This window comes from Perognathus longimembris, chromosome 6 (assembly GCF_023159225.1).
Source record: "Perognathus longimembris pacificus isolate PPM17 chromosome 6, ASM2315922v1, whole genome shotgun sequence".
NCBI classification, from domain to species: Eukaryota; Metazoa; Chordata; class Mammalia; order Rodentia; family Heteromyidae; genus Perognathus; species Perognathus longimembris.
This window is the reverse complement of record NC_063166.1, coordinates 53,064,981-53,092,082: the sequence shown is the minus strand read 5'-3', so window position 1 is coordinate 53,092,082 and position 27,102 is coordinate 53,064,981. Positions and strand designations below refer to the sequence as shown.

Below are 27,102 nucleotides of genomic sequence, written 5' to 3'. Positions count from 1 at the left end.
TTTCTCCCAGTCCTACCCAACAGCTCCAGGAAGGCAGTCACACAGAATAACCTACATATGGACTTCAGACCCACATACCCATGGTGGGTTCCCATGTCATGCACTGGTGTTACTCTATATTTTTTATGCCAGTCCTGGGATTTCAACTCAGGGCTGGCCTGGGCACTGCCTCTGAGCTTCTTTGGCTCAAGGCTAGAGCCACAGCACCACTTCTGGCCTTTTCTGTTTATGTGGTACTGAGGAATCAAACCCAGAGTTTCATGCATGCTAGGCAAGCACTCTACCACTAAGCCACATTCCCAGTCCCATGTTATTTTTAAAAGAGCAGGAAATAAGGAAATATTCCATTCAAAAATGTCAAAGTAAACATTAAAGTAACAGGCCGAAGAGAACTATAGAGACTAAGAAGTACACATACTACAAGCTGTTCTTTCCTTTTGTGAAAGTTCTTGGTCTTGGGATTCCTCATCCTCTTGACTCTTTCCGAGGTGTCTGAGGTACTCTGGCTGTAGACACTCACTGAAATGACAGTTGTAGACCAAAATGACCTCCCTCCACTCCCTTCATGTAAATGCTACTTCTACTGTCATGCCCCTCAAAATCAGAAAGGTAAAATGGCTTGTAAACAAATTTCCACTTGAGGAAACATGGCAAGAGCGACCCCTGAAGCCCCCTTGTCCTTTGTCTAGGAAATAGAGGATGAGTGGAAGGGACGAGAATAGAAGGGACTTCAGTTTGGGAGCTGAAAAGAGTAACCCAGCTGGGGACATGGCCTAGTGGCAAGAGTGCTTGCCTTATATACATGAAGCCCTGGGTTCGATTCCCTAGCACCACATATATAGAAAACAGCCAGAAGTGGTGCTGTGGCTCAAGTGGCAGAGTGCTATAACCTCAATCAAAAAGAAGCCAGTGACAGTGCTCAGGCCCTGAGTCCAAGCCCCAGGACTGGCTAAATAAATAAATAAATAAAGAGCACATAACCCTCACTCTATCCCCCAATAAGTGAATGTCTCTAAGCCCTATGAAAGACTTCAAAAGTCTCACCCTGACTTCAGAAATGGAAGATAAATAAATGGCTGAAAAATAACAGTAATATTTGTGATGGGGGCTGGAAAATTTTATGAGTCCCTGCCATCCTTGCCAAAACATTATGTTCCCAGTCAATTGTTGTAAAGTCCCCAGAAAGAAGCAACTTACCTAAGCTGGACCTGCTGCCGTACAGCCCATTACTGCCCTCAGCAATACTGCTCAGGAAGTGGTCGCTCAGATTCACAGCCTTGTTCAGATACATCTGGCCAATGCAAAAATCCATGTACTAGGAATGAGGAGGCTGCTGTATCCCAACAGAAGGAATGTTCTACCTGCCAACCTACCTCTGCTTGTTGGTGACTGTTCCCTTTACACTGAGAGTGGAGCCTGCTGAGGCCAAGATATCCTTCTAGAACCTTCACTTTCCCTCTCAGGGTGAGTCATCCATTTTTGCCTCTTCATCAACCCCTCAGTGAGCCCTACCACCTCTCCATCACTATCTCTTCTCCATGGGTCCCTGTTCTCACACAGGGACTGTTACCACACCCCCAACGGGCTTCTACCAGTTAGTGTAAAAAGTAAATGTAAATGTATCTGTCCTTCCTCCATAGAAATGCCTTCAGCATCCTGGGGATGATGGAAGTTTGATGGGAGGCTGCAGACTGCTGGCTGATTCCTGATTCTGTCACTTACTCGTTTAGTAGCCTTGGAAGGAATGAAATTACTCAACTTCTCTGACAGTACCTTATCTCCTCACTTAGAAATTTGAAATATTAGGTGTATTTTTCAAAGGGACATAATAAATATTAGTTTCCTCCTTTTCTTTGCCTTCCTTTCCTATCTTTTCATTCCATTGATCATTCTTTAGCCTATTCTGACTTGTCCAATGAAACTAAAGTCAATTAATATCCATTATGCACTTAAAGGCTCTGGGGTTATGTCCTAGTCCTTATATAAAAGGAGTCTTGGTTATACAGCTTAGTTTGTAAAGCAAATGGGACAAAGTGGATATCATCATTTGTGTCATTCTTTCTCCAAGTTAGTTATATCAAGATAGGTCACAAGACTTCAGTAAGTTATGAATAAGCCAGACAACTAAATGACTGAGTGTGATAATACCTGCTCTTAACTATATCTTTCTATAGCCAAAAGCTTACTTCTCTGAGGTTAAACGCAACTATTTATCGTATTTTATGAAACTGTTGTCTACCATCAAGTAATATTTAAAACTTTTCTATAGTTTACACAGAAGCATAAATTATATGCTATAATATACTAGTTCAGTTAATTCCCAAATGATTAACTTCTAAAGGTTTACTTACCTTGTTAGAGACCTGAATATAATTCAGCCTGATGCTAACTTCACAGCCATCCTCATGGACAGTAGCAGAGATAAGCTTTTAAAGGAATTTCAAAAAGAATCCTTAACTGTAGGTTTGCTGCCTTGAGTAATGATCTAGAAATTTCAAGATGTTAAATTTAAGTTCAAGCAAATATATATATATATCTGGTCCTGGGACTTGAACTATGGACCGGGACACTGTCCCTGACTTTCTTTTTGCTCAAGGCTAGCATTCTACCACTTGAGCCACAGCACCATTTCTGGCCTTTTCTGTTTATGTGGTACTGAGGAATCAAACCCAGGGCTTCATACATGCTAGGCCAGCACTCTACCACTAAGCCACGTCACATTTCCAGCCCTCAAATAATTTTTAACATAAAGTAATTTAAGAGAAACTGAGGAGTAAAAACCAGACATCAGTAAAAACCAAAGAGCAAAATGGCAGATCCAAATCCTGCTGTATCAATAATTCCACCAATTATAAATGTACATAAATATGAATAAAAAAGGTACAGATTTTCAGACTGTACCCCTTGGATTAAAAGTAAGAAAGCAAGATCCAAATTTAAACTTTTTTTTCAAGAGGCACACCACAGGGCTGGGGATATAACCTAGTGGCAAGAGTGCCTGCCTCGGATACACGAGGCCCTAGGTTCGATTCCCCAGCACCACATATACAGAAAACGGCCAGAAGCGGCGCTGTGGCTCAAGTGGCAGAGTGCTAGCCTTGAGCGGGAAGAAGCCAGGGACAGTGCTCAGGCCCTGAGTCCAAGGCCCACGACTGGCCAAAAAAAAAAAAAAGAGGCACACCACATGACTGGCTGTGATCACCTTGGCAAAGGTACCTTGTTGGTTGGGGGATGGAGTGGAAAGCCCTAACTAAAGTAATTCACTAAGTAACTAAAGTAATTCATCATTCAGAAGGTTTCTCTGTAAGTAGCAGAAAACATTTAGGTTCAAATAGGGGGCAAGAAATGTTTTTGTGAAATGTTACAATAAATAGTCCTGAGGGCCATACATTCTGAATTATGAATACTTAATATTGACACTGTAGGGCTGGGGATATAGCCTAGTGGCAAGAGTGCCTGCCTCGGATACACGAGGCCCTAGGTTCGATTCCCCAGCACCACATATACAGAAAACGGCCAGAAGCAGCGCTGTGGCTCAAGTGGCAGAGTGCTAGCCTTGAGCGGGAAGAAGCCAGGGACAGTGCTCAGGCCCTGAGTCCAAGGCCCAGGACTGGCCAAAAAAAAAAAAATATTGACACTGTAGCACAAAGTAGCCACAGGTAACATGTAAGAGAATGGATGTAACTGAATCAATGAAAGCTTTATTTGTAAAATTGAGTAGCAGGCCAAATTTGTTTCATATGTCCAAGTTTGCAGACCTCTGGATTATCTCATTAGTATTTTTTAAATCCCAATATAGTTTATTAAATGAAATTGAGAAGTGCTTCAAAATGAGGCATTGTGGGGCTGGGGATATAGCCTAGTGGCAAGAGTGCCTGCCTCGGATACACGAGGCCCTAGGTTCGATTCCCCAGCACCACATATGCAGAAAACGGCCAGAAGCGGCGCTGTGGCTCAAGTGGCAGAGTGCTAGCCTTGAGTGGGAAGAAGCCAGGGACAGTGCTCAGGCCCTGAGTCCAAGGCCCAGGACTGGCCAAAAAACAAAAACAAAAAAAAACAAAAACAAAAAAAAAACAAAAAACAAAAAAAACAAAATGAGGCATTGTGATAGTTTCAGGCAAAACCTTGAAGGAATTCTGATTACCAAGGACACTCTAAAGGGGAAATTTCATCTCACCCACCTTTCCCATCCTGGGTTCAGCAATCAAGGCCCGGAATTCAGGGTTGTTCTGAGCATAAGATCTGAGGTGAGCAGAGATGTGATCCAACTGTTTTCTCCAGTATCCTAAAAAGTAGTAGAGAAATACAGCCATGTTGATATTTCTTCTGAGACCAAGGAAGAAACGTGTGGAATATACACTCTCAGTGAAGTTATTTTTTTTGCTAAATTTCATGATTGTTTTCCCTATCAACATCAGTGGTACACTGGAATAAATTCCATTCTCCTGCTGGCTTTTCAGATAACAGATGCTTAATCATGAAATATTATAAAATTTCAAAAGAATATCCTTTGATTGTTACACATAAGACAAAGTCATAGGGGCTGGGGATATGGCCTAGTGGCAAGAGTGCCTGCCTCCTATACATGAGGCCCTGGGTTCGATTCCCCAGCACCACATATACGGAAAATGACCAGAAGTGGCGCTGTGGCTCAAGTGGCAGAGTGCTAGCCTTGAGCAAAAAAAGCCAGGGACAGTGCTCAGGCCCTGAGTCTAAGCCCCAGGACTGGCCAAAAAAAAAAAGACAAAGTCATATAAAAATAGGTCTATTTTTAGTCTTTTAAGGAACCACCATACTGATTTTCATAGTACTTTCACTAGTTTGCATCCTCATGAAAAGTGTAGGGCTGGGGGTACGGTCTAGTGGCAAGAGTGCTTGTCTCGTATACATGAGGCCCTGGGTTCGATTCCCCAGCACCACATATACAGAAAATGGCCAGAAGTGGCGCTGTGGCTCAAGTGGCAGAGTGTTAGCCTTGAGCAAAAAGAAGCCAGGGACAGTGCTCAAGCCCTGAGTCCAAGCCCCAGGACTGGCCAAAGGAAAAAAAAAAGAAAAGAAAAGTGTATAATAGTTCCGTTCTCCCTGCATTTTCACCAGCATTTGTTGATGGTGGTTTTTTGTTTGTTTGTTTTGTGATGGCTGCCAATTTGACTTGAGGGAGATGGAATATTAGTGTAGTTTTTCTTTGTATTTCCTTTATGGCTAAGAATGTTGATCATTTCTTCATGTTATCTATTAGCCATTTGTATTTCTTCTGAGAACTGCCCAATTCATTTGCCCACTTATTAACTAAGCTATTTGTCCTTTTGGTGTTTAGTTTTATGAGCTCTTTGTATATTATATATATTAATCCTTTGTTGAGTAGCTGGCAAAGTTTTTCTCTCTGGTAATTGTTTATTTGATTTGATATTGGCAATTGTTTGATTCTGGTAACTGTTTATTTTTTCTTTTCTCTTTCTTTCTTTCTTTGTTTTTTTTTTTTTTTTTTTGGTCTGTTGTGGAGCTTTAACTCAGGGCTTGGGCACTGTCCTTGGGCTCTTTTTTTCTCAAGGCTAGTGCTCTATCACTTTGAGCCATAGCTCTACTTATAGTTTTTGAGTGGTTAATTGGAGATGAGAGTCTCACAGGGACTTTCTGCCCAGGCTAGCTTCAAACTGTGATCTCTTAGCCTCCTGAGTCATTAGGATTACAGGTGTGAGCCACCTGCACCCAGCAATTGTTTCTTTTGATGTGCAGAAACTTTCTGATTTGATGTAGTCCTGTTTATCAGTTCTTGCTCATATTTGCTGGGCAATTGAGTCTTACTCAGAATATAATTACTTGGGCTTGTATCTTCCAGAGCTTCCCCTAGACTTTCCAGTTTCAGAGCTTAATTTCTCACATATTATTTAGATGTTTGATTTAGAGTCGATTCTGTGAAAGATAGGAGATAACAGTCTACATTAAGTTTCCTACATGTAGATAATCCATCTTTCCAATACCATTTTTGAAAGACTGTCTTATCTCCAATGTACGTTTGTGGTTCCTTAAAAAAGTCAGACAGTTGTTGCTGTATGATTTGATTTCTGGGTCTTTTATTTTGTGCCATTGGTCTTCATGTCTGTTTTTGTGCCAGTATCTAACTTTTTTGTTCCTATGTCTCTGTAGTATAATTTGAAGCACTGTATTGTAATGCCTCCAGCATTGCTCTTTTAGCTCTGGATTACTTCTGCCATACAGGATCTTTTATGCTTCCATATGGATTTCATTTTTATATTTTTGTGAATAATGACATTGGTATATTCATGGGTATTAAACAGAGTCAATAATAGCTCCTAGTAATAGGACAATTTTCACTATATTATTTCTGCCAATCCATACGAATGGAAGGTCTTTCTATCTTTATGATGTCTTCTTTGATGTTTTCTCCAAGTTTTTGATAGTTTTCATTATAGAGGTTTTTCCCCCTCAAGTTAAGGTTATACCTGGGTATTTTATTTATTTATATGCACCTGTGTGTGTGTGTGTGTGCACGCGCGCGCTCACATGAGCATGCGTGTGGGATTTGATTTGTTTTGTTTTTTGTTGCCAGTCCTGGGGCTTGGACTCAGGGCCTGAGCACTGTCCCTGGCTTCTTTTTTTGCTCAAAGCTAGCACTCTGCCACTTGAACCACAGCACCACTTATGGCAGTTTTCTATATATGTGGTGCTGAGGAATCAAACCCAGGGTTTCATGTATGCGAGGCAAGCACTCTTGCCACTAGGCCATATTCCCAGCCCCTCCATTTGTAAAATAATTAAAGCAGAAAAAAGAGAGTGGTGGTGAGAGAGGAACTGTGGCTCAAATTGTAGAGTATCTACTTTGGAGTGAAAGGTTCCTAGTTAAAAAAGAAAAGTAATAAGTTCAGATGACAATAGTGATGCAGATTTACAGCCTGTTTGGATAACTGAAGGAATCCATGTATGCATGGGTTATTAATCAGAATAACCCCTTCTAGTTTGACTGATGAACTAAATAATAGGGCTTTGAGTTAAAATTGCTACTAATCATACAAGGAAAATTATTTCCAAAAAAATCAAGGAACTTACTTCTGATTCATAAAAGTAAACCTAAAAAAAGAAGAGATGCTCTTCCAGAAAAAGCCTTGTTTTCTCTGGTAAGAAGAAAGCAGCTGTCCCCTCACCTCTTCCTGGGCTGATGGCTGTGAGGAGTGGTTTGTGGTCATTCATCTTCTCCTGCCTCTGCTTGTGAGAAGCCATTTCCAGTTCCTTCTGTGCTAGTAGCTTGCCAGATGGGTAGAACAGGCCAGCAGTTTGTGTGCCCATGTTCTTCCTGGTCCCAGCATGAGATATGGGGACATTTAGGGATTGCCAGGCAGGCCGGGGCTATCAACAAGGCAGAAAACATTTTAAAATGAGAATATGAAGGAATGAATTCTCCAGTTTCCTTTTACTCATTAAAAATAATTTTAGCTGGGCACTGGTAGCTCTTGCCTATAATCCTAGCTACTCAGGAGGCTGAGATCTGAGCATTGCAGTTCAAAGCCAGCCTGGGTAAGAAAGTCCCTGAGATTCTTACTTTCAATTAATCACCAGAAAACCAGAAGTCGTGGTGTGGCTTAAAGTAGTAGCTTGTAAGCCTTGAGCAGAAGAGCTCAAGGGCAGCAAGCACCTAGGGTCCAAGTTCAAGCCCCATGACTGGTAAAAAAAATCAGAGAAATATACCTCTAAAACTGTTCTCCAAACTAAAAGAGTTTTCCAGCCTTGACTCAGAAACTCCCAGCTTGTTCAATGATGATAGCCCTTATCCCTCTGGCCATTCATCGCCTCAAATTCAGCAAAGTAGTCTATGTTTCTGTCCTGCCTGGGGCCTGGAAGATATCTGTCCTCTGGTTCTACATTGAATGGAACACAGACTTCACTGCTCAACTACTCATTATTCTACATTCTGTCCCTGGGCACCAACATTGTCTCTGATACATTCTCTATATCTAGAGCTAGGAACTGGAGAAGTAAATATATAGGGTTGTATAAGCCACTGCACAATGCCATTTCATCTAAGGAGCACTGTTCACATGATACACAATTTTATCTGTATACTTACTTGGGTAATTTCTATGGTAGAAGAAATTTGATATATTACAACCAATTTCCAAAAGGTGGCAGTCAAGTGACTTGAGAAAAGAACACCTTTGTTTCATTGACACTGCCTTACAAATGGGCTGGTGACAGTCCCATAAGTGTTTCCATCATAGTTAAGAAGGCCATGGACTCTCTACAACTATATGCCAAGTGCATATTCTCTAGTAATTATCACTCTTCAACATCATGTACTAGAGAGGTAAAAAGAAACCTGTAGGGGCTAGGAATATGGCCTAGTGGTAGAGTGCTTGCCTCGTATACATGAAGCTCTGGGTTTGATTCCTCAGCACCCACCACATATATAGAAAAAGCCAGAAGGGGCGCTGTGGCTCGTGTGGTATAGTGCTAGCCTTGAGCAGAAAGAAGCCAGGGACAGTGCTCCGGCCCCGAGTTCAAGCCCCAGGACTTGGGAAAAAAAAGTAAGAAAGAAACCTTTAACTTAGATAAATTTATAAAACTAACAGGAAACTGGTTGTTAGACTGTAAGTGCTGGTGAAAATGACCATGTGAGATTTCTTACACTCAGCTAAGATATGATCAGTATCAAAAACAATCTGACATGCTTGGTCCAAATTGTCTAAAATAGAATAGATCAGGGAATAAAGTTCCCAGAATGCTACGGGGGAAAAACCAAGAGATGAGAAGAACATTTTACCCATGTATTAGAAATTTACTTCGGAAGCTTCCTTGTGGTTCAAGTGGCACAGCACTAGCCTTGAGCATAAAAAGGCTCAGGGACAGGGTCCAGCCCCTGAGTTCAAGTCCCAGGAATGGCAAAAACATACAAGTAAACAACAGATTATGGAACTAGGAATGTGGCTTAGGGGTTGAATGCTTGTCTAGCATGCATGAAGCCCTGGATTGATTTCTCAATACCACATAAACAGAAAAAGGCAGAAACTCAAGGATAGTGTCCAGGTTTTGAGTTCAGCCCCAGGACTGGCAGGCAAAAAAAAGATAGAAACTTACTTCTCCCTAATGATACTATATCCATTACCTTGCCAATACCTAAGGCTATATTGGATAGGAGGCTATTTAGGCATTGACTGTGTTTCCTTCCTGGTTGAAAGTCCATGTGAAAGGTGTAAGTCTGATGGCTCTGTTTCCCTGGGTGGGCCTTCAGGGTAGTATATACAGATTCCCACTGTATCCTTTTCCTGGGTACCATTTCTTACCACAGTGCAGGGCTCACCTCAGGAAAAAGACGAGGTTCATCAGCAACTAGTGCCAGGCTGCTGTCCAAGCTGAGTCTTCCCTTGGACTTCACATAAATGCCACAGGAGCCACAGAACCGGGCAGACAGGTGATTGCTGGCCCCACATTTAGAGCAAACAGAGTGGCTAGCAGGAAGGCTAAGCTAGAGGACAGAAAAATGTTTTAGAATATTATTAAGAGTTCTAACTTACGCATCTAAATCATAGCCAACAAAATAACATGTCCCTACTTCTGGCCCAGCAACCCATCTTTTAGTATTTTTTCCAATGGGTGGACAAATTCTTACAGAATATGTGCTATGACATCTCTTGCAGTACTATGGTTTTAGAGGAAATAACTGGAAACAACCTAAGTGTCCAGCAATAAGGGATGGCCTAAGTATACCATAATATGCACATACAGACAATGGAATGTGATGAAGGGACTAGAAAGAATGAAGGCTCTACTAATGAGGTAGGTTGCTAGGTGGAACAAACTGGAACAAGCTTCATACTAAGCACCAGTTCATACATAAGGGCACTGAACATCTGGCAAAACATCTCAGAAATGGGGTGACTGTGCTGGGGAGAGGAACTGTGAGGAATGAAATGCTTCACTCTAAGCCTTTTTAGTATTTGCAATGTAATAATAACTCAGAGAAATTATTTACCAATAAATCTGAACCTTCTGCTTAAAAGGTCAGCAAAGAACTCATAAGAAAAGAAATGCCAGTGGCCAGTAAGTGAGCAAATAGGTTTAAGTTAAAAAATGGCAATCAAAATGTCACAGAGAGACATTCTCAATTAGTTAAATTCTTAGATATAGAATTTTACAGGGCATGGGCTGGGAATATGGCCTAACGGTAGAATGCTGGCCTTGTATACATGAAGCCCTGGGTTTGATTCCTCAGCACCACATATATAGAAAAAAGCCAGAATGGCGCTGTGGCTCAAGAGGTAGAGCACTAGCCTTGAGCAAAAAGAGCCAGGGATAGTGTTTAGGACCCGAGTCCAAGCCCCAGGACTGGCAACAAAAACAAAACAAATAAACAGAATTTTACAGGGCTATGGAGGAGAGCCTGTTTCTAGGCTGGTGGTGAGGTACTCCATACAGAGATGTTTTGGTTTTTTTGTTTTGTTTTGTTGTTATTTTGTTTTGCCAGTCCTGAGGCTTGAACTCTGGGTCTGGGTACTGACCCTGAGCTTCTTTTGCTCAAGGCTAGTGCTCTATCACTTGAGCCACAGCACCACTTCCAGCTTTTTGGAGTAGTTTCTTGGAGATGAGAGTCTCACCTACTTTCCTGCCCAGGCTGGCTTCAAAGCGCAAGCCTCATATCGCAGTCTCCTGAGTAGGTAGGATTACAGGAGGTATGAGCCATTGGTGCTCAACTAGAGATTTGGTTTGTAAATATCACTGTGGCTCCACACAAGTGGCAGAAGGATGCCTCCCAGGGGTTACAGCAGCCACATTAAGAACAGGAAATGGTCTCCTCTTTCTGAGCAGAGGTATAAGAAGGGCTTTTCTTTACAGCACATTGACAAGGGACAGAATGGCATTTACAGGCAGGATCAATATCTATATTCTCTAGGCCCCCACCCAAATAAAAAGGATTAAATCCTTGAGACAATGCAAGACCAATACTATGATAAACTTAATCAATTCATAAAGCAATTCAAAGAATACCTATGCCTTCATGGAGATCGCAGAAAACCAATGAAAACAGATACATCAGTTTTCAATAGTTCTCAATATCCATAGTATCTGCCAACCTACTGTGGATTTACTAGGACAATATTAATGAGTACCTCATTAGGTACCTAAGGTGACATGACAGATTTAACATCTATTCATTGGGATTGTGGTTTCCATAAGAAAATGTGGATTTACTTTCTATTCTTGACACATGAAAAGAGTTATTTTATTTTGGAGAAAAAGATAGAATTATTCCAGTTATCTCTGATACTCTATCACATGGTCTGCTGTGTGTAGGCATTGAGCTCTATGCCTTTGTTCTGGTATCAATCCACACAACCAACTCTGAGGCAGGTGTCATCAATGTCCCTATTTCACAAGGGAGGTCTCAGGATTTGAACCCACACCATCTGACTCTACAGCTTGCTTTTCTCCAGGACTCAGTGCAGCTCCATCAATATGACAGTATCCTCACGAGCAAGTAGGAATGCTTGGCATAGGGTCAAGTTCTACTTGTCAGATTCCTTCCATTCCCAACTTCCTCTCCACTAGATTCTGATTTCTCTAAAAGAATGGATTGTGATTTCACCTTCGTCTTACTAATGTAATACCAGGTACCTTGGCACATAGGTGTCAATTCTTCAAATAGGATTGAGTCGATCACTGATTCAGTTGATAACTGAATAAGTACTGCTATATATTCTTTGTATCCTACCAAGAATGTGTCCTAAGGACAATTTTCCCTAAAAGGTGCCCATTTTGGTTACTGTCTTTGCTCTACTCTATCCTGTTTTGCTCCCGGGCTATTCTGAAACAGAAACAATTCTAGACAGAAGCTACATCAGCCCTTACCCTGAGACCGTGGAAGAGACATTTACACCACTTCTGTGTAATTAAGAGACTCTTTTGGGCAATTCAAAAGAGAAAATCTTTGCAGACTTTTGGCTTCTGACCTTGCATTTCAACTACCCTCATGTTTACGTTTTGATAGAAATTCTTCCAAGCTACATCCCTAAACACAAAACCTTCACATCTTTCCTAGAAATGTATTTTACTGTTCAAGTGGATTTTTTTTAAAAAAAAACATAACATAGTTAAAAGAAAGAAAATGTATCTTACCCCATCATATTAATGCTGCTAAATAAAGAAAAGACATAAAACTATCAGATTGAATATCCATTTTTACTTCTATGGTGCTGCGGTAAATACTGTCATTCTAACATCTAAATTCTGAAAAATTCAGATACAAGTATAACTTTTAAAATAAGTGCAATTTTGGTATAGTTCGTTGATAGATGAAGCCCAGAAACAATTATGTCATTGACAGTTAATAAAAATCACATCAATTCAACTGATTTTACTGTTTGTATAGGAAGTTCAGAAAGCCTGAAGAGGACTGGGGTTATAGCTCAGTGGAAGAGCCTTTGTCCACCATGTGTAAGATTTGGATTCAATCCTCAACAATGCAAAAGAAAATTTCCAGAAGGCCTGAAGAAAGGATGAGAGAAGGGATGTGTGAGGAAGGGAGTAAGGCCTGAAACAGAGTTTTGCTCTTCTGGCTCAGGCTGGCTTCAAACTCATAGTCTGCCTGCCTCAACCTCCCAGGAGCTGGGATTACAGGCATGTGCCACCACATCTAAATTAAAAATAAGCCTTTTGCTTAGAAATTTATTTAAATATATTAACAAAATCATTCCAAGTGCCAAGTGCCACTATCTTCTATTTTATGCTTTCCTACTCTGACTAGTATTCACTCTGGTGCTTTGGAATGATGTATGGTATAATTTCATGATGAGAGAATGACAGTAAAGTCTGAAACTACATTACCAGAGAGACAAACCACCAGAAACAAAAGATTACCAAAAATTATATCAGATTTTATTTAGGAATATATATGATTAAATTCACTAGCTAATTAGTATGCTGTCATTCTCAGCTCTCAAAACAAATACTATGTAACGGAAATAACCTTTTAGAAAACAAACACAGATTTTCTTTCTGGTAATGATAGAATAGGACTGTAATAAAATCTCATAATATACAGAGATTCTGGAAAATGGATGGAAGCAGGTCAATCTAGTAAATATGCCCAGGAAGGAGGGGAGTTCTAGATCTGGGGTGAATCTTGTGCACTTCAGATGGTGCATAAGAAGTGGGGAGCAAAAATTACTGAAGTTGTCATTAAGTACTGTCATTTGCCCCTCACCTCTCATGCACTTGTTTTAAGCTAAAATTAAAATGTTCTCATGGGGAGGGTGTATAGCTATACATAGCTATACATAGCTACAACATAAGCGATGAGGGGGAGAGACATTAACTTACCTGGCATGGAAATCTCATAACCATAATTCAGTGTTTAATGAAATATATGATGCAAAAATTGGACCAGATTCACAGTTGGAGGTATTTGGAGGTGTTTCGCCCATGGTATCATTTTTCAACTTTTAATTTTTCATTGACAAGTACAATTACTACATATATTTACATAATATATGGTACATGAGCTGATGTGCTGATACATGATAGAATTCTCAAGTCAAACCACTAAACATAGTGTTAACTTATATACTTGGGTTTTATTGTATTAACACTTAAATTTGATCTAGCAAGTTTCAGAAGTGTAATATATTGTCATTAAGTGTGGTGATCATGTTGTACAATAGATCTCTTATATTTACTCCTTCTGTTTGAAATTAGTCCTTTCACCTACATGTGACCAACCCACCCAGACTCTGATAACCATTTTCCTTGCTTTCTATGAGTTCAATGTTTTTATACTGTGTATAAGTGATATCATTCAATTTAAGACTCTCTGAGCCCTATTAACTTCAACCTATATAATGTGCTCCAAGTTCATCTGTGTCATCACAGTTGACAAGATTTTCTTCTTACAGGCTTAATAGCATTCAATTCCATAGACATACCATATTTCTTTAACAGTTTATCTACTGATAGATGTAAGTTGAATTCCATATCTTGGTTACTATGAATAATGCTGCACTGAATGTGCAAGTGTATTTATCTCTTCATTAATACTGATTTCATTTCCTTTGGATATATACCAAGTAGTGGAATTACTGGTCATATAGTAACCTAATTTTAATTCTTTTCATAATGTTTGTACTAACTTATATCCCTACCAACAATATATGAGAGTTTCTCTTTCTCTACACTCTACATAGCATTTGTTATTTTTCTCTTCATAACAGTCATTATGACTACAGTAAGATGAAACCATTCTGTGCTTACATTTCTCTGCTGATTAGTTTTATGAGTGTTTTTTTTCATTGGCCATTTGTATTTCTTCTTTTATTTTTTTTGGACAGTCCTGGACCTTGAACTCAGGGTCTGAGCACTGTCCCTGGCGTCCTTTTTGCTCAAGGCTAGCACTCTGCCACTTGAGCCACAGCACCACTTCTGGCCATTTTCTATATTTATGGTGCTGAGGAATAGAACCCAGGGCTTCACGTATACGAGGCAAGCACTCTTGCCACTAGGCCATATTCCCAGCCCTGTATTTCTTCTCTTGAGAAGTGGCCTGCCAGGTCTTTGCCCATTTTTTTCCCCCTAATGACTGAGTTATTTTACTTTGTTACATGTTTTAGATATTAACCCAAACAGATGGTTTACTAATATTTTCTCTCATTCTATATTCTATCTTTTCACTCTGATGATTCTTTCTTAAAGTTTTATTGTTTATTGTTATAATAAGAGTAATGTACACAGGAGTTACAGTTTTATGAGTCAGGTAATGAGTACTTTTTTGGACAATTTCACCCTGATGATTGACTCTTTTGTGTGAAGAAGATTATTAGTTTTATGTAATTCTACTTGTCTATTTCAGTTTTGTTATTTCTATTTTGGGGTCATATCCAAAAAACAAAATCATTGCTCAAATGAATATCCTGGAGATTATTTTTGGTCAGTTTTCAGTTTCAAGTTTTATGTTTAAGTCTTTAATCCATTTTGAGCTGATGGTTGTATATGGTCAAAATAAGTGTCTAGTTCCACTCTTCTGCATGTAAACATTCACTTTGCCTAACACTATTTGAAGAGACTGTTCATGGATCAGAAGAATTAATATTGGCAAAATGTCTATAGTACCCAAAGCAAATGACACACTCAGTGAAACCCCTGTCAAAATTCAAATGGTATTTTTCAGATATAGAAAAACAATTCTGAAATTCATGTGGGACTACAAAAGACTGAACAGCCAGGGGCTGGGGATATGGCCTAGTGGCAAGAGTGCCTGCCTCATATACATGAGGCCCTGGGTTCGATTCCCCAGCACCACATATACAGAAAATGGCCAGAAGGGGCGCTGTGGCTCAAGTGGCAGAGTGCTAGCCTTGAGCAAGAAGAAGCCAGGGACAGTGCTCAGGCCCTGAGTCCAGTCCCCAGGACTGGCCAAAAAAAAAAGACTGAACAGCCAAAGTAATCTTGAGCAAAAAGAACAAAGCTAGAAGCATCACACACTGTGATATCCTACAGGCCATAATAATCTGAACAGTCCAATACTAGCATACAGACAGGTATTTAGACTAGTATGGCACTGTGGGAGTACCAGAAGTAAATAACAAGCTTAGAGTCAACTGATTTTTTAAATAACAATAATAGGAAGCCAAAATGGGCCAAGGATACTCTGTCTGTACGTGGACATCCCCACTTACTACTCCCAGCTTCTTATGCAAAGGTATTAACAAATTATAAGGCCTTCTTGAAGCTAAGGCTCTCAGGATAAATTGATCTTGATCAATCTATAAATTCTCTCCACATACTGAAATTTTGCTTCAATTTGTTGCCATTTTTAAAATTTTGTTTTGCCTCTCCTACACTGAAGATTACACTTTTCCATTAGCATTAACACTAAACATTTAGTAGCCACTAAATACAAGTCTGGCGTGTGCAGTCAACTTACCTCTTGTGATGAAGGCAGGGCCCCCTCACAGGTGACACAGTACCTCAGGTGAGCAGGATTCCCTGTACCACAGGCACGGCAAATCACCTTCTCCTTGTCAATAGGGAACAAGATATATGACTGAACTAACAATACACAGTACAGAGAAATTACCAAGTGGTCTCTCCACTCAATCAGCCAATTACAGGCCTCAGTGTAACACCAAAGCCCTGAATACTGGCTCAGTTTTGGAATAACCATACATGAATAGTGTCATATTTATGAACATAGTTTTAAAAGAGGGGCAAATGTATTTCATAAAGTCATTTTAAGGACAAGATTGTAAGTAAACATGAAGTGGAATGTTGAAGTTTAAATACATAAGTAAAAAATTGTACTGTAATTTTTTCTTCCAAACTTATAATCATGAAATATATGTCTACATATCTCTCCTCATATTATAGGTCCTATTGGCAAGTTATGTACTTGGGACAATACACCTTTCCAAAAATCTGGATAGATTTCATTCATATACAAGCCAATCAGTAATTAGCCCATTCTACCAGCTGAATTGTTCAAAAGTTATTTTATATACAATTTATTCACATTTCTATAGAATCAGATTTTATTACCTTCAGGTGGAGACTGGCCTGTGGCCGCAGCTGTAGGGCAAGAGGGGCCTCACATACCACACAAATGGGGGTGTTCATGGGTACCATGCTTCCACATTCTATACACAAACCCATCTGCAAAAGGAAAAGTTCAGGAGGTTGCAAAAACGGAAGGTATTGAGTATATCTTCAAACGTAATCTCTACTATTCTTCTCAAAAGCAAATTTAATATAATTATCTTTACTATTATTTTATTCCTATTAGAAGTAAATAGGTGTTATTTTTTTTAAAGTGTTAAAATAATCATAGAAATTAACTGACCACATGATGGAGTGAGGACATCAATAAATCTCTTCCTCAAAATGCAATTACAGGTGCTGGGAATATGGCCTAGTGGCAAGAGTGCTTGCCTCGTATACATGAAGCCCGGGGTTCGAGTCCCCAGCACCACATATATAGAAAACTGCCAGAAGTGGCACTGTGGCTCAAGTGGCAGAGTGCTAGCCTTGAGCAAAATGAACCCAGGGACAGTGCTCAGGCCCTGAGTTCAAGCCCCAGGACTGGCAAAAAAAAAAAATGTAGTTACAAAGTTGGATAAAGCTATCAAAAAAGTCAACCACTGCTATTCAAAAGGCTGAGATCTGAGGATTATACCTCAAAGCCAGCCAATAAGCTACTCAGAAAAAGCTGGAAGTTGCACTGTGGCTCAAGTGCTAGAGTGGAAGCTTTGACCACAAAGAAGCTTAGAGAGAGTGCCTAGACCCAGAGTTCAAGCCCCAGGACCAGCAAAAAAAAAAAAAAGTCAACCACTTTAGCACTTTGACCTGAAATATTCCTGGGAAGGACTGAACTCCAGATAGAACACTACAGTTACCTGTGGTTCTTGCATGAGGCTGTACTCCTCTCCTCCCTTGCCCGGGCAGTGGTACCCTCAGGGCAGGGCAGGCTGTGAAAATCCTGCCTGCTGCCAGACAAGACTCACTTAATTTGGAGCATCTTAAGATGACAATCTCAGTGGCAAGCACGGAGAACCAGTGTGGTCCCTACAATCTGAGATTACGGTCTTGTGCTTGGTAATCAATAGACTAGTAATGGTACCAAGGAGGTAATCCAACTATAGAGACTTGATAAATTTTTAATTTACCCTTAGGTGACTTGAGTCTTTGTAGATATTCTTCATGTTGGAGAGCAGGATCAGGCTACCCACATATTCCTAGCTGATAGGACTATGTGGAGATGCAAAGGAGGACAGCATAGGTAGAAGTTTGGGCAATTTCTTAAGTTTAATGTGCTTCCCAGCTCACATATAGATCTATCAAGAGACAGTGGAAGCCTTACTGACTCCAGTGCTTGAGTACAATATTTGGCCAATCTCCAACTGAACACAAAAGATACAGAGACTCCAGGGCACCTCCAGGATAAAAGTAAAAACTAAGTAGGGAGAGTAGGGGGAGAAAGGAACCTGAGCTGAGTGGGTACATGTTCAAGAGACAAGACATTAAAGATTTAATTTAAAAAATTTAAATGAAAGAAAACAATAATCCTCAGGGGGAAAACCAGAATATAGATTTGTTATATTATTTAAAATGTCCATTATTTAAGAAAAAATTGAGACATGTCAAACATATGAACATGTCCAGGTTCTGAACAGCAATATCTAATTGGTAGGAAGCATTTACTTATCCATGCATGCTTCATTAAAATAATAAGGCTTCAATCTTTCAGTCTGTGTTTCTGCAAGGCTACATAAACAAAATGGTATTGCAAACAAAACTTTTCATTCCTAAACTGGAATCTGCATAGTAAGAAATTAATTTCCTCATTATTCTTTCAAAAAGTGTCTATGTTTGTGATATGTGTGCTAGGCACTATGTGACTGCTGCAAATAAAGAGCTCATAGGGTCTAGGAATATGGCCTAGATGTAGAGTGTTTGCCTCACATACATGAAGCCCTGGGTTCAATTCCTCACCACCACATATATAGAAAAAGCCAAAAGTAGAGCTGTGGATCAAGTGGGAGAGTGCTAGTCTTGAGCAAAAGAAGCCAGTGCTCAGGCCCTGAGTTCAAGAGCCAGGACTGGCAAAAAAAAAAAAAGAGCTCATATACCAATGCAAGAGAGAGAGTGTGTATGTGTGTGTGTGTGTGTGTGTGTGTGTGTGTGTGTTTGTGTCTGTGTGTCTGTGTCTGTGTGTCTCTGTGTGTTTGCCAATCCTGGGGCTTGACTCAGGGCCTGGACACTGTCCCCAAGCTTTTTTGCTCAAGGATAAAACTCTACAACTTGATCCACAGCTTCACTTCTAACTTTTTGGTGGTTAATTGGAGATAAGAGTCTCATGGACTTTCCTGCCCAGGCTGACTTTAAACTGCAATCCTCAGACCTCAGCCTCCTGAGTGGTTAGGATGACAGGCATGAATCACTGGGGCTCAGCAGTGTAAAATGTCTTTACAAATTCTGCAGCTCACCTGAGCTCCTTCTGGGGGTGGAAGCCGACAGCCAAAATTGGGTGGGACAGGAGCTCCACATTCTTGACAGAAGCGAGCATAGGGATCTGGTGGGTAGGGGGCCAAGCAGTGGGCACACCTACAACAAAACATGTTCCCAGTGGGCCATGTGGATCTACATTAAGAAAGCTGGTGAATGTCTAAAACATGTTCAGTTACACACACATACACATACACCTCAGCAGAATAGGATTGAGGCCCAAGATTCTTTTTAAAAAATGTTTTAAACAGGATTTCTTCATTACAACATTCTGGAGATACATATTCCATCCTATATTGATTCACAAGTACTACCAATCCATTCAACTAGCAGATCCATATAGAATTTCTTGTGTGGTATGCAATTCTTGTATAGGTCATTTACCAAAGTAGCTTCACAGCTGAAACTTATGGTGCCCGTTCCTTGTAGGATAGACCCATGTCACTTCCTGGTTGTGGCAGTCCTAATCCCAATGTTTAATTGGGTTCTGACTTGTCCTGTTACATTGGATTTGGCTTGCGTGATGGTAGACATGGGGAATTCTAGTCATGTTTACAATGCACTTTTCTCACTTTATACCTGACAAAATCCAGTCTGAGTATCAGGTTTTCTTGATGGCAGTGCGTGTGAGTGCGTGCGAGTGAGTGTGAGTCAAGCTTTTCTTTTCTTTTCATTCACCTGGCTGGATTCCCAAGGCCCTGGCCCAGCAACATCTGACCCATTTCCTGGGCAGCTAGATCTCATGGTCTAGTCCCCACAACCTTTCTAACTACACATGTCTGTCTAACTAAAAGGATTCTCGGAATTAGACTACTCTGTCTATACACTGCTGTTTCCATGCCCTTCCTTGAAGGTTGGTTCCCTTATTCTGTGTTGCTACTTAGCAACTATAAAAAAATCCATGTGCACTGGGCATCGGACTGTCTGGTTGCCTGTGCCAAACTCCACCATGGCTCCCTAACAATTGCCAGTCATTGTTAACCCCAAAAACTCTTTAATCTATTCCATCCTTTTTTCCAAGGCAATGTCACCAAGGTTTAATCATGTCTCCTGACTGGGTTCACCACCAGAGCAACAGGCCCTACTTATGCTCAATGCTCATGAAGTGCTGCTCAACAAAGTACATAACTATGTCATTATTCTTGACTAAATTTGGAGCATAGAGCTGGGAGTCTGACAAGACTCAAGCAACTACTTTTAAAGCAAAGAATATCAAAGAAGAGCTGTACAGAGAGCCTCAGAACATATCAGAAGATCACTTTCAAATTTTCAAATGGGTACTCCTGCTGTGATATAAGAACCTATTAGGGGCTGGGAATATGGCCTAGTGGTAAGAGTGCTTGCCTAGTATATATGAAGCCCTGGGTTCGATTCCCCAGCACCACATATATAGAAAATGGCCAGAAGTGGTGCTGTGGCTCAAGTGGCAGAATGCTATCCTTGAGCAAAAAAGAAGCCAGGGACAGTGCTCAGGCCCTGAGTCCAAGGCCCAGGACTGACAAAAAAAAAAAAAAAAAAAGAGAACCTATTAAAGGCCAGGAAATAAACACTAAAGAAGACTTCAAGAAACAATATTCAGGGCTCAGGCAGTGCTGGGAAATTCATACTTACTGTAGCCAGCATGAAAAAAATTCATATGTAATGAGGCATCAGTTAGAATGCTTTGCATACACTCTAAATTCTTTTAATAGAATGCAGAAATTGTCAGATATAATTTTTTTTTTAATCCCAGACTAACTAACTTTAAGTAATGGAACCAAAGTAAGTTAAGAGGGATGGAATGTGAGTGTGTGTGTGTGTGTGTGTGTGTGTGTGTGTGTATCTTATAGACATTAGTCTAAAAGAAGATTTCTGAGTAAAGGGTATTATCAAAATTAAAGAAAGTTATTTTATAATGATATAGGAGTCAACTCTGAAACAAGACATAAAAATCCATAGGGTTTATGTACTTAACATTAGAACCTAAAGGTACATGAAGAAAATATTTATAGAAATAGACACACATAATTGTACCCACAGATTTCAATATCAATGTCTCAATAGATGACTATATAATAGAATATCTGTAAAAACAGAAAGGGCTTAAACACTTCTATCAACTAACTTAACCTAACTGATATTTGTAATGCACTTATACCAGCAGGACACACATTATTTTAAAGTGCACACAGAACATTTATTTAACAGTAAACCATACATGTCCTCTGACCAAAATGAAGTTTAACTTGAAATAGAAGCCAGAAATATGTAAGGAAAATCCTTCAATATTTGGAAATTTAACAAAAGACTTCCAACTAACCCACCTGCTGAGAATAAAAGGCTCAGAAACTGACCTTCATGAAAATTAAAACACAACACCTAAAAATGTGAGGGACATGGGTAAAGCAGTATACAAAGAAATGTAAGGTCAATGGTGTAACTGAGAGTAATTCAATATTAGGAAAGAAAGGCAGTGACTTCATCTTTGATCATCAAGAACTAAAAAATAAAAAGGCAAGTAAAGTCCAAAATTCATTCAGAAAAGGAGGTAAACATGAATAAACTTACAGTTGGGAGAGAAACTATTTTCCAGGTCATTGTATAAAGCCAAAATTATCCTGACACCAAAAACAAACAAAGACAATAACAAAAAAAGAAATTCCTTAAAGGGGCTGGGGATATAGCCTAGTGGCAAGAGTGCTTGCCTCGTATACATGAAGCCCTGGGTTCAATTCCCCAGCACCACATATATAGAAAACGGCCAGAAGTGGCGCTGTGGCTCAAGTGGCAGAGTGCTAGCCTTGAGCAAAAGGAAGCCAGGGACAGTGCTCAGCCCCTGAGTCCAAGGCCCAGGACTGGCAAAAACAAACAAACAAACAAACAAAAAAACCCCAAGAAATTCCTTAGAGCTGGAGGCATGGCCCAAGCCAGAGAACACATGCTCAGGTAAGTGTGCATTACAACCACAAGATCCCACTACAATCACACTAGTTACCAAAAATCAAGATCAAAGTGTTGGTGAGGATGTAGAGAAATGGTAATTCTCTAACACTGGTGATGAGAATGCAAAAATGGCAAACTACTTTGGAAAACACATGAATAGTTTCTTAAAAAGTATAACATACCAACAATATTATCTAAGCTTTCCCTTTCAAGGCATTACTCCAAGGGGAATGAGAGCTTATGTCCACTCAATGTGTCATGGAAAAATGTTCCTATGAACTTTACCTATAGCAGTTAAAATCTAGAAATAACACAAACATACTCTCCCAAGATAAACAACTATGGTCTATCCCTACAACAGAAACCTAGCAATACAGAGAACTAGGCAATTAAAAAAAATAGACATGTGGTATAAACAACACATGTGAATCCTTCAATAATTATACCAAGTTAAAAAGCCTGCCTCTCTCTTCCAAAAAGAATACATACTCCATTTTACATACAGAGTCAGGTCAAACTAAACTAGTGGTAACAGGTGGATTAATAATTGCATAGAGGTGAGGAAAGGTGAGAGGGTACAATATAGACAGCTTTTATAGGGGATGAATTTACTCATTTTCTGACTATGGTAATAGTATATATATACATATATGTATCTATGTAAATATACATATGTGTATATGTACATACACATATGTATATATGCATATACATGCACACATTATGTCTATATATAAAACTTTAAATATATGTAACTTGTTGTAGGTCAATTATACCTTTTACAGGCTGTAATTTTTTTATTTTGAAAGCAAGGGGTGGGAAAAATTATTATTGCTTTTTCATTTTTTAATTCTCTGAACATGATGCCTCTTTGCAGAATTTAGAATAAAGAGAATGTGATACATACTTGAGAAAGTCTGTCTGTCTTTGAATCCTCATGACCTCCGTGCTTGTCAGACTTTTACGGCCATTTATGTGTGCAAATCCAGGGGGCTAAAATTTAAGAGTACAAATAGATGTAGATGTATACCATTAATTTAGCTTGGTAAATACTATAAAATAGCAAACCTCTATCCAAATTTAACTTTAATGTTTGTTTCATAATACTCAGCATTCATCTTTTAAAAACTATGATGGGGAGCCATAAGCAATTATTACTCCAGTATCTAACATTAAAATTACATGATGTTGTTCATAATTAGATTGTAAATTTCAATGTACAGGAAAGTTTACAATAGAAGATACCCGAATTTACTATCTGAATTGACCAGATTTAATAAACTGAAAAATCTAAGGTTTTGCTCAAGGGTTACGATACTTGAAGAAAACACTAAAACACTCACCCATATGAACATATGCTGTTATTTAACTCACTTGAATTAGTTTTTATATTTGAGTATCCACTTTGACCCAAGTACTGTAGCATACTATTGTTATTATCTCCTTGAGAGTCACAATAATCCTCTGAGGTAGGTTATATTATTCCCTTTCCATTCTATCTTTTTAACATCATCATCATCATCATCATCATCATCATTATTGGTCAGTTGTGGGGCTTGAACTCTGAGCCTGGGCACTGCTGTCTCTGAGCTTTTCAGCTCAAGGCTACCACTCTACCACTTAGTGCCACAGCACCATTTTCAGTTTTCTGTGGTTAATTGGATGTATTATAAAACTCTCACAGACTTTCCTGCCCAGGGTTGGCTTTGAACCACGATCTTCAGATCTCAGCCTCCTGAGTAGTTAGGATTACAGACGTGAGCTACTGGCACCCGGCCTACTTCAGCTTCTTAAGTGTGGGAACTATAGAAGTGCACCACCAAATCCAGCATGCAATATCTTATTTTAATATAATTTCAAATTTACAGAAAAGCGTTATAAGGAGATCACAAATCACACCTGTTCACCTAGCTTGACTGACTGTACAGTAATACTGTTCTACTATTCCTTCATTCTCTATTTCTGATTCACATGAGAATAAACTTAGGTCATGGTGTCCCTCTGTCTCTAAGTAGCTTAATGTTTTACCAGTCTTGTTCTTTAGAGAAGACTGTCCTCTTACACAACCATGTATCAAAGCTAGAAAACTTAACAGGGACACAATACTATAATCTAACCCACAGATTTTGGGGGTTTTTGTTTTGCCAGTCCTGGGGCTTGAACTCAGGGCCTGAGCACTGTCCCTGGCTTCTTTTTGCTCAAGACTAGCACTCTACCACTTGAGCCATAGCGCCAGTTCCAGCTTTTTCTATATATGTGGTGCTGAGGAATCGAACCCAAGGCTTCATGTATATGAGGCGAGCACTTTACCACTAGGCCATATTCCCAGCCCTAACCCACAGATTTATACTTAGACCTCATGAGTTATGCCAATGATGTCCTTTGCACCTGCATATTTTTCCTGGTCTGGGATCCACTCTAGAACTACATTTTGTATTTATCATGTCCCTTCAGTCATCTCTAATTTAGAATAGTTCTTCAGTCTGTTTGATCTTCCATGATTTTGACATTTTTAAAGAGTAATGGCTAGTTAGACTTCAATTTAGTCTTGTGTGACATTTCTTTGTGATTGGGCCAAATAATCCATTTGTTACAAATTCCTTGTTTACCACAATGCTGGTGTGTTAATAAGCTTAAGACTTCCACTTAATTTGTGGGCAATTAGGAGGCTTTTAAAAAATTGCATTTTTGTTAAATCTAACATGACTCACATCAGAAATCAAACTGACAGTCCATTGGACAAATAGGGTGTGTGGCCCAAATATCATGTACATTGGCTCCTATGCTGGTTCAGAATTTGAATTGTTACGTTCAAATTGTATTTAATGACATAGGTTTCTGGCTTGTCATGCAATTTTATCTGATGTGGTAATGCTGAACCTGCAGTCCTTCTTTTCAGTGGTTGTTTTGGGTTGTGACCCCTTTACATGGCTGAGGTTTTCTACATTACCACAAAAACAAAAAAAAATTTTTTTGGGGGGGTAGTGGGGTTTGGACTCAGGGCCTGGGCACTGACCCTGACTCTTCCACTTTGAGCCACAGAGCCACTTCTGGTTGTCTGGGAGTTGACTGAAGATAAGAGTCTCATGGAATTTCCTGCCTGGGCTGGCTTTGAGCCATGGTCCTCAGATCTGAGCTTCCTGAGTAGCTAGGATTACAGGCGTAAGCCACTGGCACTGAGTTCCCACACTTTTATGATCTCACTAAAGTCAGATATCAGTTGTCATTTATCTCTGTTTGGCCCCAAAGGCAACCTCAAGCCAGGTACTTAGCTCAGATGTTAGTAACATGTTGCACATAGAATAATGACATTAATTCTGTGATCTTATATGATAATCAATGGTATTAATTAACATATGATTGTTAATGATATCAAGTATAATGTGATTATTAATATAATTAATTCTGATAGTTTCTGAAGCATAATTCAGGTAGATAGAGCTGAAATACTGGAAGCATCTCTTACCAATATGACAAACAAGAGTAGGAGAGAACTTTTTAAAATTTATTTTCTGGCTTTCCTGGCTTTCTGAATGCTAGTCAAATTCCCAAAACTCTGTCCTTGACTCTTATCTTACAAGCACTTTGGGATAGAAAATTTAAAACCTTGTATATTATTTTTACTCAGTTTTTCTCTTGGGAACAACTCCAAGTAGGCAAGGTAATTCAAATATTCATGCACAAAGAAAATAATACTAAATACATTTCAAGTAGCAACCGTGTAAGACTTGTGTTGAAAACTTACTGTGTTTTGTCCTACAATCATTTATTTATCAAAATATGAGATTTTATCTTAAAAGCAGTGTTTTTTTTTTTGGGTCACACTACAGGACACTGTCCCTAGGAGCTGAGTGTAGTCATTGGTCCATCTGGTAACTAGGTAGCCATTTTTTTCCAGAAGATCTGGAAAGGCAATTTTCCATTATAGGGATGGTTATCTTTTTGTTTCGTGGAATTTGCAAGCAGACCTTCCCAGATTTGAGTTCTCTGGTTTGGACATTGTGGTCCTCAAAAAATACAGTGCATTTGTCATGAAAGAACCCAGGATGTCATGTTGAGTTCTACCTTGACATTAGAAACTGCTTATGAAGGCAATTGTTTGGCCTTAGGATGCAGATAGTCTTCTTGACCAATGATTCTCAGACTAGGCTGACCATAAAAGTCAGTTGTGAATTTCAGCTTATTGTAGGAGAAGCTAGCTAGAAATCGACACATACATTTAAGGTTTCCTCTGGGTGATTCTGATAAGCTAACCAAGTTTGGGAACCATGCCTTTTGCCTCCTTTATTCTTTTTTTTTTTTTTTGGCCTCCTGGGCCTTGGACTCAGGGCCTGAGCACCGTCCCTGGCTTCTTCCCACTCAAGGCTAGCACTCTGCCACCTGAGCCACAGCGCCCCTGCTGGCCGTTTTCCACATCTGTGGTACTGGGGAATCAAACCGAGAGCTTCATGTGTAGGAGGCAAGCACTCTTGCCACTAGGCCATATTCCCAGCTCCAGCCTCCTTTACTCTTGATAGTAGATGAAAACAGTCTGGAACAATGGGCATATAAGGAGCAGTTGTAGTTAGGAAATGTAATTCCAGGTGCATGTTACTTGGGGTTCAGTGGGAAGAGAAAGAACAAGGCCTCCTGTGTTACCCTTAGAAGTCAAAACCCCAAGGGTCATCCTTGACTATTCCCTTTACTTCATCTGATTCGATCCCTCAGCCAAATATGTCTGGACTTTCTCTGCCTCTTGTCCTCACAACTTCTACAACTTTAGCGCAGTTACACTCATTTCTATCTCTACAACCAACCTGGAGGAAGCACCTCTAAAATGATACTCATCTCTTATACTGTAGCCAAAGAGAAAACATTTGAATGGAAATAGGATTATGGATTTCCTACAAGTCCATTCATAGTTTAGTATGAAATCCAAATAGATTGTTTTACAAAGCAAATAAAATCCACACTTCTTATAATGGAAGGAATATCCTAATGAGCCCTTGTAATTCTCAATTATGACTATGAGTAAAAACAAACAATGCTTCCACCTCACCTCAGACTAAGTGAATTTGAATTTCTCATATTAGGTCCCTGCAATTGGGTTGAAGCTCCTCGGGTGATTTTTAATCTGAGAACCACAAACCTAGGTGCTCTGGACCTAGATCACCATAGCTCATAACTGGTTCATCATGTTTC

General features: G+C 39.6%; 1 protein-coding gene across 5 annotated transcripts in view; it reads right to left on the bottom strand.

Moving 5' to 3' along the window:
• Positions 1-27,102, bottom strand: part of Dzank1 (double zinc ribbon and ankyrin repeat domains 1) — a 49,273-nt gene that overhangs the window by 9,834 nt on the left and 12,337 nt on the right. For 4 of the 5 annotated variants that reach the window (XM_048348734.1, XM_048348737.1, XM_048348735.1 and 1 more), the window contains 10 exons: positions 22,829-22,914; positions 18,981-19,098; positions 16,537-16,650; positions 15,926-16,018; positions 9,314-9,478; positions 7,164-7,365; positions 4,182-4,285; positions 2,352-2,426; positions 1,198-1,291; positions 419-519 (listed from right to left, as the gene is read on the bottom strand). In XM_048348734.1, the coding sequence (XP_048204691.1) occupies positions 419-519; positions 1,198-1,291; positions 2,352-2,426; positions 4,182-4,285; positions 7,164-7,365; positions 9,314-9,478; positions 15,926-16,018; positions 16,537-16,650; positions 18,981-19,098; positions 22,829-22,914 (1,152 nt within the window). The remainder of the gene's footprint in view (positions 1-418; positions 520-1,197; positions 1,292-2,351; positions 2,427-4,181; positions 4,286-7,163; positions 7,366-9,313; positions 9,479-15,925; positions 16,019-16,536; positions 16,651-18,980; positions 19,099-22,828; positions 22,915-27,102) is intronic. The other variant, XM_048348738.1, reaches the window with a different exon arrangement.